The sequence below is a fragment of the Catharus ustulatus genome, chromosome 6 (assembly GCF_009819885.2).
Source record: "Catharus ustulatus isolate bCatUst1 chromosome 6, bCatUst1.pri.v2, whole genome shotgun sequence".
Lineage (NCBI taxonomy): Eukaryota > Metazoa > Chordata > Aves > Passeriformes > Turdidae > Catharus > Catharus ustulatus.
In genome coordinates, this window is record NC_046226.1 from 59,161,297 (window position 1) to 59,172,010 (window position 10,714).

The 10,714-nt window shown below is 43.0% G+C and overlaps 1 protein-coding gene across 4 annotated transcripts in view; it reads left to right on the top strand.

Moving 5' to 3' along the window:
- MICAL2 (microtubule associated monooxygenase, calponin and LIM domain containing 2) overlaps nucleotides 1-10,714 on the top strand; it is a 112,294-nt gene that overhangs the window by 57,597 nt on the left and 43,983 nt on the right. For all 4 annotated transcript variants that reach the window (XR_004418210.1, XM_033062574.1, XM_033062575.1 and 1 more), the window contains exons 18-24: nucleotides 116-334; nucleotides 547-648; nucleotides 1,225-1,353; nucleotides 6,648-6,746; nucleotides 7,159-7,239; nucleotides 8,555-8,741; nucleotides 9,740-9,828. Coding sequence is in view for 3 of the 4 variants with exons in the window: in XM_033062574.1 (XP_032918465.1) it covers nucleotides 116-334; nucleotides 547-648; nucleotides 1,225-1,353; nucleotides 6,648-6,746; nucleotides 7,159-7,239; nucleotides 8,555-8,741; nucleotides 9,740-9,828 (906 nt within the window). In the remaining variant the exon portion in view is untranslated. The remainder of the gene's footprint in view (nucleotides 1-115; nucleotides 335-546; nucleotides 649-1,224; nucleotides 1,354-6,647; nucleotides 6,747-7,158; nucleotides 7,240-8,554; nucleotides 8,742-9,739; nucleotides 9,829-10,714) is intronic.

A 10,714-nucleotide genomic window follows, 5' to 3' on the forward strand; every position in this document is an offset into this window, starting at 1 on the left:
TTTATTTCTAGTTCTGTGCATGCCTGTGCCGCGCTTTCGGAAGCATCCTTAAAAGCTGCGTTTGCTGCATGCTAGTGCACAAAGCAGAGTTTTGTTCACTTCAAGTGTTTCCCAGTTTCAGGTGGTAGCTAGGAGTGAGCACGAGGTCAGGGAACCCCAACAGTCTTTAAAAGGTTCTGATCATATGGCCAGGAGAGCAAAGACTGTGCCCAAAACAGACCCCCAGCCCAGTGTGTCAGAAACCTCTGAAAATCTCGCATCTGCCTGTTCTGCTGCATTTGTACTTTCTGGAGTGCTTGAGCGTCTTCAGCACCTGGAGGAGAAAATGAAACAGGTGACAAGCAACTTCTTTTCCTTTCTGTCTCTAAACTGCCTGTCATAATCTGTGTACTGTGGTTTTGCTGGCTTGTTCTCTGTTGACTGTAGGTTGTGTTAAGAAAATAAGAAGTCTTTCTACAAACTTCCTGTGTTCTGTTGATGGATGTGGTTTTAACTGAAATCTCTCTCTCTCTTTTCTTGGCTGTCCTTCCCTGGCTGTCACTGCAGAAAAGAGCTCAGACCATAGCAAATAGGGAATTCCATAAAAAGAACATTAAAGAGAAAGCAGCACATCTTGCCTCAATGTTTGGATACGTGGAGTTTCCAAAGGTGAATTTTAAGTTTTGCACCTGAAGAAATGCTGAATTGGAAGATGTAAAAGAATTGTGAAAAAAATTGCAACAGTTTTTTGGTTTTAGCTTTCTTTCATCCTATGTGGATCTGAAAAGTAATGTGGATGCCACTGAAACTAGTAAAAAGTGTTGTTTAAATGTTATTGCACAATCTGAATCATAAAGCTAATCAGAGTGCTTTAGCAGGAGAGAAATGTGTTCAAATTAACTGTGTCTTGTGCTTGAGCACACACTGCTGCCTCACAGTTTCTAATCAGTTGGTGAGCAGTGGTACTTGGTGCACTCTGCTTTTCCCTGGATTTCATTTTGCTTTCTCCCAGCATGATCTTACCTTACTGCCCACTGTGAATATTTCTATTAAAAAACCAGTACAATAATGTCATTTACCATGAAGATGCCATGATGATTTCCATGGGCCCTTTCTGTGCAGAGGTATTGAGAAGAGTAGAACTGTCATTGTTGCCTTTCTGGTTCTTTTGATGCATGACTGTGAACTTAACCTGTGTTGATGTCACTGTCTCTTGGATAACTCTCCTGTTTCTGCTCTACACAGAATAAGCTACCTACTAAAGGCTTATCCCATTCTCAGCCCCCAACTCCCTCTTGCCCTCCACCTCATCATTCAGCTGTTGCTGCTTCATCATCTGTTGGTTCAGCTTCCTCTGCTGTTTCTTCTCAACAGGTACTCTATTAAGAGATTTTTCATGTAAAACCCAAACTTGTACTCAGGCTGCTTGAGAAATGGCTTGGATGGAAGGTGCTGCCCCCAGACCTGTTGTATAGATTGTGATTCACATTTAAATCAAACTTTCCATTTTTACTGCTGTTACTTCTGCATGTTTGTAAGAGAAATGGCTCAGGTAAAAGCTGAAGAACAAAACAAATGGTTAACATTTTTTTACTTCAGTTCTGAAAATTTTGCATTGCTGCTTATTTTAAATGATCTGCTGTTGGATAATACCACAGGCATGCTGAAGAAAGCTTCATATTATAGAGCAAACTGGATGCTGTGGGGTTGGTTGGTTGGTTTTCTTGAGTGGCATCTGTGTTTCTTTACATAAGAATATCTGTCTGCTCTGCAGGGGAAAACCTGCACAATGATGGTTATTTTATTGTTGTCTTAGAATGGACACGTGTTAGAGTTGTATGAGCAGTTACCAACACAGACATTTTATTATTGTTTGTTTAATTATTTGTACTTTAGACTTGCTTCTGCATGTGAATAGCTAGAATACAGTTCTTTGTAACAGCAGACCTTGTGGAGAGGAAACATCCCTCCTCTGAAAGGAGATGACACTTGGGTCAGAGTTTTTACTGCTGAGGCTGGTGTTGATGGGCTGTGCTGCAGTGGCTGCCTGGCTCCCAATCCCCAGGGAAGTCCGGGGGACACGGCCCTTCAAGGACACTGCAGGCTCAGCAGGAGCCTCCCTGCACTAATCCCCTAATTCCCTTCAGCTTCACAGTAATTCCTTTGCCTGGATTTACCTCCTACTTTTTGTGACCTAAGAGGTATAGCATGTGATGGGTTTTAAGTTAAGTCATGGTTTCCAAAAGATTGGGGGCTGATGTTCATTTGATTTGGAGAGCTATTGTGACTCTGCAAGGAGAACAGAAAAAAAATCCAAACCCAAGCTATCTGAAAAGCCCTTCAGAATATGAGAACAGGCTTTTAATTATATGGGAACTCTGTGAGCAATAATTTCATTGGGATTTCAACATCTCTTCTTGGAGAATGTTTGTCCTGAGCAATGTTTTTTTTTCAGATATTTTAAAAACTGCATTTTGTTTGAAGTGCCCTGACAGCCTTGATTAGTTTGCCTTTGTATTTAAATGGTGTGGCAATAGTTTGCTGTGTCTTGGTTTCACTCAGGCTGTGTTTACTTCAGCTGAAAAGTGCTGCTCTCTCTAGAGATCCTGGCAGGATGCAGCTCAGCTGAAGCAAGAAGATCTAGTTCTGTCAGCAGCACAGTAAATATATATTCATCTCTCTGGGTAAATATTTGGCTGCTTAAGTAGGACTGCATTTACACTCTGGCAGATCTACATGCATGAGTATCCTGATGCCTGCATACACAGCTCCAGGTGTTGTACAGGCTCAGGACCATGGTACACCATGCATTTCACAGGTGTAAATATGGGCATTTTGTGGGGGGGGAATTTTGGAGAATTTTTAAGCAGCAGGTCTGTTGATCTAATGATCAGTTGATCTTTTACTCCTCCTGTCAGGGGCAGGGGTGGCAATATAATCTGTCCCTGCCCTTTCATGGTCAAGTTGTTGTCCCTGTGTTCTATCCTTACAGATTGCAGAGAATGTGAAAATTTTATCCTGCTCTATAAAACACTGACTAAATGTGCAGAGCTATGCTATAAAAATAAAAATTCATCAGTATTTCAGATGCATTTTCAGGTGCTGTTCAACAGTATGTGTGGACCTCTGCTGTGAAAATGTGCTGGGAACAGCCCATCTCTCTGCTATCTGAAGGAAGGTTATGGGTCTCAAAATTTGTATTTCTGGTCTCTGTTTTAAGAATTATCATTAGCTAAGTGTAGACTTGAGTATCAGGACTTGAGCTGTTCTGTGTTGCTGTCAGTGTTTCTGCTTTTTCCCCAGCAGAAAAACAGAAGGTAATAAAAGTATTTTGAGTTCTGTAAGGCTTCATGATATATGACCTATAAATACCAGCACCCTCCCATAGTTTTAAATAGCTAGTGCTGTCATTTTAATTTCAGGTGAGTTCTGAGGCTGTTGCCAGACATGACAATCCATTGCACCTGTTGAGTGTTCCTTGGAACAGTATTAGTTGTGGGGACACAGTTATTGAAAAGGGTGGCTATGAAATCATGCTGTCTAATTAGTGAAACTTGTTATTAAGTTTAAGTTCTGCAAGGAACACTTGAAAAGAAGGCTGTGGGACAGTATTGTTTCTTTCAAGACATGGCAGTCATTACAGCTCAGTGAGAATTACCTTCTGTGTGCAATATGCCAATAATAATGAAAAGTACCTTCTAGCTTAAATCAGCTGGCAAAATTCACATAGCTGGAATGATGAGTTAGCATATATTATATTACAGGCTGGGCTTTGGTTATTCCTGTTTTCTGCTCAGGGTTGGATTGACCTTCAGAAAACTCTGTTCATCTGAGCTTTGCGGGAGTGAGTCTCCACAGTGTGTGGTAAGAGCTGGGAAGTTTTTGCAATCAATTTGCTCCCTGCAGAGCTTGGACCAAGGACTTTCCTTCAGTGACCTGATTGTAATTACCAGCAGTAAGCAGGGCTGAGGTGTTTCCTACACACAGTGACTTATCACCCAAATGTCGTTTATCTTGGAGGGAAAATACACGTAGCAGCTTGTACCAAAAGTAAACACCCTCAAAGCAAAATGAGACCTGGAAAATCATTAGGGATATGAAAGAAGAAAGGGAAAGCATTGTATGCTTTTGGAGGCAGAGAGTGTGTCTCCTTTGTTTTATGAGAATGCTACTGAGGCTTACTTGGCTGGCTGTGCAGTTCTGAATGAGAACCCAGGGAAATACAGAAGGCAGAATTGTCTTCATGGTACTAACCACCCTGGTCAGCCTGCTGAAATGCAGCTCAGCAGTGTGAGGGAATCACAGCCCCTTGGGATCTTCAGGAGTTTCCTGTTGTCACCCTGTGAGGTGACTCTTCAGGGTTCCTGTTCAGCACAGGCTTTAAGGCTGCTGCCATAAAGCTGCCTGAGCTGGGAGCAGTAGCCCATTCCATGGAGACAGTGGCCCCAGCATCTCAGAGCTGTGTGTGACTTCAGTGCAGCAGTGGCCACAGGGCACTGGGGACATTCTCTGCAGTGGCCTCAGGGACAGTGGGGACATTCTCTGTGTGTCTCAGGGTGGCAGGTGCTCTTGGGGCTACCCTGATGGATCCTCATCCTGCCCTGATGTCTCTGGTTGGTGGCTGAGTGGCCTTTGGACAGAACAGTTCTTTTGGAAGGGATGTACAGCAAACTTCTCCCACCTAACCAAGTCAGGGCTGACCAAAAGTTGAAGGGAATTGTTGCTAAATTAAATTGAAATCCTACTTGCTTTTATTTGGAGTGTGGGTCCATGTTCATTACAGGAACATTTCCTTTTAATAACATTTCTCAAGTGTGTATAAACATGCAATTTTCTTGTTTTGACTGCTTTAATGTTGACATAGATTGTTCCAATGGGTGGAGAACAGATCAATTTCAAGGTGTAGTTCAGGCTCAAGGATACTTTTCCTGAAATTCAACTACTTGCACTTTACCCACAGCCTTGTTATTTGACTGATTGCTCCAGTATTTATCTAGTTGAAGGAAAACTTTCTGCTTCAGCTTTGAACACTTTCTTTTACTTTGGAGCTTATGGACAAGAACTTGTACGTGGCCCAGAAATTGCTCAGCATATTCAGAGGTGCAGAATTTTGGGAGGAAATTTTTTGTTCCACATTCTTAAACAAATGAAAGGAATGTAGTCTTCCTGTAGTGGCAAATAGTACTTCTTGTAGTGGTTTATAATTTGGTGTACCACTTTGGACAGCTTTGTGGTATGGAATTAGAAGTTTGCAGTTGTTACCCACAAGTTATCTAGATATTGAATAAAAGTTTAAAGTCTTTTTATGTTAAACAAAACTAAACAGGACAGACATTTGTCCCTCAAGTGGCCTTTGTAATCTTAACATTATATTTTGTACCTGCCCAGAGGTTAATTATGAGGTAACTCAAAAGATAAGGGGAGCTGTAAAGGGTTGGATGTGTTCCCTTGATTTTTTTTTATCCGTAATAATTTTTGAAAACACACCCACAGTGCATTATGTTTTTTAAACTTGATAGAAAATGCTTTAAAATTGTTTTGAAGTCTTCCAAGTACTGTTGCATTTATGTTTTTCTGCTTTCTTCTTGGTAACTTTCTGGTAATTTAAAAGCTTCAATTAACAGGACTTGGTGAGGGGGCAGTAGATAAACCATTTTACTGAGAAGAAGGGGACTGCCTTGAGATTTGGGCTCTGTGAGAGGCAAATGAAGGGTTAGGATATTGTTGCCTGGAAAGGCTGACCTGGAACAGAGACTAGACAGAGCAAAAGGAATAAAACAGGTATTTATTGAAAGGATAAAACAGGTATTTATTGAAAGGATAAAACAGGTATTTATTGAAAGCATTCACCTTGGGCAGTGCAAGAGCCCAGCCAGGGCTCCACCCAAATCAAATCCAAGCTGGATCCTGGTCAAGAGTTTTTACACTTTTATAAGTTTTGTTCATCTTGGGGTCAATTATCCAAGCACAGCCCCAGGCTATGAAGTCTCAGCCCCCTGGCTTGCCCCCTTTTCTCTTTGCTGTTGTTTCTGCTTTTCTGCAGTGTGACCAAGCAGATTAAAGGAGCTGCTTCCCTCTCACTAGCATGGTTCCTCCAGTTTGCCCTGACATTACAATGAGTCACTGGGCAGAGTGGTGCTCACAGGGCTGGTGCTCAACAAAACACTTCTGTGTGGGTCTTGGCTGGCACATTTTTGTAGAAAGTTCCCTGAAATGTCAGTTTGAGGAGTGTTAGTGTGGAGTTCAATCCCACCCCTGCTCTGAAATACAACAACCAAGTGCCAGAGAAGCTGAAGTGAACAATAGGGGTTTTTTAGTGTCACAATGTCCAGCTCAGATAGCCAGGCAGTGGCTCCCAGCTTTTTCCTCCCAGCCTTTCATGGACACAGCAGCAAGCCTTGAGGAGAAACACTTGCTCCCATCAGGAACTTCTCAGGGAGAAGTCTGTGGGCTGCACAGAGCCTCCTGTGGCCCCAGCTGGACCACACTGGTCACGCATGAACATGCTTGTGCTCTGCTGGACTTGCCTTCTGCTCTTCCTCCTGCCCCCCTGGATCCATGTTTGCATGTGTCCACATCATTCTTGTCCTTTTTTGTCTCTAAAGTCTCTTTCAAGGGTAACTAAAGCTCTTCCTTCTATTCTTCATCTTCTCCCCTTTCCTGCTCAGACAACTGTAGGAAAGGTCTCACGTGCCATTGGAGCTGTGGCTGAAGTTCTTGTAAATCTGTATGTGAATGATCACAGGCCCAAGCCACAGCTTGAACTGGTAAGACTAAACCCACAAAGAAACACTAATTTGACTTAAGAGCAGTGTTCCCAGAATGCCTGTCTTAAGACCCCAGTTGTGGAGTACTTGAAGCCTTAGGAAAAGTCTAACACTTAATTAAAGAATCAAGTGCACATTGGCACAATGTGCTGATGAAAATGTTGCTCACCACATCTTCTATTTATATTTCTGCTACTTGACTGTGTGAATTAAAACTTCAGGAGGCTTTTATTAAATGTAATTGCTGTAGAATTAATAGCAGAAGACAATTATTACTCAGTGTGGCTTCTAAAGCAAGTTTTGTGCAGTACATGCTTGTGCAGTTATTTTTACCACACGAGTGCTGAATCACTGTGCCTCCTTTTGGAGAGGGCTGTTTCTCAACTCTGACCCTGTTCTGTGTTGAATTCAGAAGCGGTCTCTGGACAGAGCTGCAGGTTCTTGCCCCAATCCTCACTCTCCATCTGCTGCCTCCAGTGCTCAGAGATGCCAGGTACTGGGAAGCCAAGCAAGGTGTTGTGGTGATGACACTTAACTTACCAGCCAGCACTAAACTCAGTTGTTTCAGCTGCACTGTAACTATCTCATCTATTAACACCATGGTTTTGAAAACACATCTGTGTGGGCTTCCATTTGCATGGTTGTTTGTTTGGAAAGATTCATGCTCTGAAATAATCCATGGATTGCTAATGGCAGATCTGGAATAAAATTCTCAACTTCTAAGCACAGGACTACATGACAATGACAACTGTGAGTTCTACTTAACACTAAAAAATGGTTCCAAGGCTGCCTTTTGCTGGCAAATGAAAGATGAGTTGTGTGGACTGTGTGCTGCTGTCTGAATGTGCCTTGGACTTCTCCATCCCAGGTGTGGAACCTCTCCTGTGGCAGCAGGGATGGTGGAAGGGGAGGAGGGTGTGATGGATGTGGCAGCACAGCACGCTCACCTGTAACCAGCCATAACACAGTAATGCAAAGTAACATCCTCATAGCCACCTCTAATAAGGAAAGGGAGGTCCAGTGGCATCTCATCAATTTCTAACTCACTTTTCTGTACCTTTTGCATGTATATCTGAGAGGGGATGAGGTTCGTGGCAACTAAAGAATGTTAATTACCAGCCTAATTTCAACAGACTTTCAAAATAGTTCCAGGTTGTTAATATGGATTGTATTTTGAATGTGTTAAAATGTTCTGTATGTGTGAGGTAGGAAACAAAGAGATTTTGAAGCTAACCAAACCCAGGTTGGGCTGTGGTCTCTGGAGGCACAGGACTGAGAGGGGAGGCACGGCTGTGGTGATGGGAAGGGTGGTGCAGCCAGCAGCCTTGAACACTGTCTGCTTTTCCTCCTGGACCTCAAAGCACAAACCTGCGTTTTCCTCCAGACTGTGTCTGAACTGAGTCTTCAGGGTGTTATTTTTGCTTGGCTGCAGATGCAAGTCTGCTGTTTGAGGCAGACCTGAGAGAGACACGAGTCCCTGAGCCAGGGCAGTGCAGGGTGACCAGGGGGTGATGCTGCTCCTGGCTCTGAGTAATCAAAATGTTGGTGAGCTCCCAGAGGGAAACTGAATGCAACTCCAGCATCAAAGTCACCCCTTTAAAGTCCTTGCGATGTCTGATTCATTAATTGCTGCATAAACCTACAGAATGGCAAGAATGAGTAATAAAGAAACTGACTGGTGCTTACCGTAATTTTTCTTGGAGGGTGCTGTGCAACGCTCCAAGCAGCTACAGCAGCTGCCCCCTCCATCAGGGTTTATATCTGGGTGTGGAGCCAGAGCTTTATGTTCTGTTTTTATCTTTGCACAGGGTTCTCTGCGAAAGGAATTCCCCAAGTCCATCGGGGGGAGTGACATCTGTTACTTCTGCAAGAAGCGGGTGTACGTGATGGAGCGGCTGAGCGCCGAGGGCCACTTCTTCCACAGGGAGTGCTTCAAGTGTGACATCTGTTCCACCACGCTCCGCCTAGGAATCTACGCCTTTGATGTCGAGGAAGGTAATGGAGGAGCTGTTTAGGAGCTCTTGGAAATGTCTGGGTGTTGTTTTGGTGGAACTAGGGAGGAAGATGTGCCAAGCGTGCTGCTTGTACCCTGCTGATCCTTGAGTCCTTGTACTGGCAGTCCCAGTCCTTCTAAAGAGTTATGACAGACCTGAGCTCTCAACCAAGAAAACCAAGTGCAAAACGAGTGACCAAAACGCACTTTGTTGAATCACAGGTCAGAGTAAGGGAGGGGGAAAAAGGAGTGAGGTTTCTCCAGTATTATAGTTGTTCTTATCTCTATTTAAAACTGGCCATTAAATAATGTGATCTGTAAGGACAAGCCATAATAGTGGCAGATTTACATGGATGCAGGAAATGTAGGTTATTTCCTTTAAGATGTTATGGTCAGGAGTAGGACTGGCCAAGCACAGTGTGATTTATTCCAGGCTCCAGGCTGCTGTAGACCAAGAAGTTCAGATCTTGGATGCTTTCATCCCTCCTAAATCCTGGGTTTGCCTTTTTTTTTTTAATTTGTTTTTTTTTAAGTTTGGAATGGAATTATCAAACTGAATTGAAATTCCTTTTCCCCTTCCAAAGTATTTGAGTAGATCAGAGTATTAACCTGATCTCCCTCTGCAACAGGATTAAAAATTCAAGCTCTTCTTTTTCAGTGTGGGGAATCTGCAAAGATGCTCTTTTGAGCTGATTGTTTGACTTCGTTTTTTCTGCTTGATGTCTTGGTTTTTTTTATGTTGTTTTTTTGCTGTTTATTAATCTTACACCTGAGAGGAAAATAAATAAACCTTGTGTTATTGAACTAATGTGCAAATCTGTAAAAGAAACCAATTCAGAGCTGTTAATCAGAGTCAATGTCAGGTTTCCCATTCCTTTTGCTGCCCAACTGTTCATTATCCTGGTTTTGGTTTTTTTTTTTTTTAGATGCAACAGTGATTTTTCAGTTTGTGTATGTATAGATAACATATCCTATGACTGATTTTTTTTCCCTCTTGTAGGTAAATTTTACTGTAAACCTCATTTTACGCACTGCAAAACCAGTACGAAGCACAGAAAGAGAAGGGCAACAATACAAATCCATGGACAGGTATGGAGTGAGTGTGTTGCTGATGCAGTATTGGGGCATCTTTGTCTGGGGCAGGATGCAATACCTGTGTGTGGAGGTGGGTGTTTTCTGCCTCACTTGCAGTAAAGGCACTGCTAAAATCCAAACCTCCCGGGTCTGTGCCTTTGGTGGATTTCTCCTCTGGTTCTCAAGGGAATTCAGCTTTTCTGTGCAGAGTACAGTAATTTCATGAGTATGAGCCGCACAATTTTGACTAAAATTTTGGTCCGAACCCAAAGTGCAGCTTATAATCAGGTGCAGCTTATATATGGACAAAGAAGGAAATGTTGCTGTTTTAGTTTGGAGGACAGGTGTCTGCTGAGAAAGGCAGGAACTTCTCTTTGAAATGGAGAATGTAAACCCCCTCCCTCCAAATTATTAGAATTTTGAAATCAAGGGGTTCTCAGGCAAAGATATGGGAATTAGGAATAACAGTTCTTTTCTAGGGAAATTAAAATAGAAATACAGTACTACAAAGAAACAAACTCCAAACCCTGACAAAGTCAGAGTACAGCCTGACACCCCGTCAGGCAGGGTGTTGGTAGCAGTCCCATTAAATGGTGGCTGCATCCTCCTGCAGTGACAGATGTGATTCAGTTGGAGCAGTGCTCCTGTACAAGGTGCAGTTTCCCTCTGGAGGTCCAGTGGGGATGTGGAGAAATCCAGTTTTCCTCTGGAGTCCAGTGGAGAAAGGGGCTCCCTTAGTGTCCCAAAACCTCTGTTTTTATCTTGGTAAGAAATGTTGGGCTCTTCCCCCTGGCTGGAACAACTCCCAATGGGATGCAGTAATTTTATCAGTCCCACAGTGGGACTCAATGACCATTAGCAGAAAATGACTGGCTGGAGGAAGGATGGGTTGTGAAAAGAT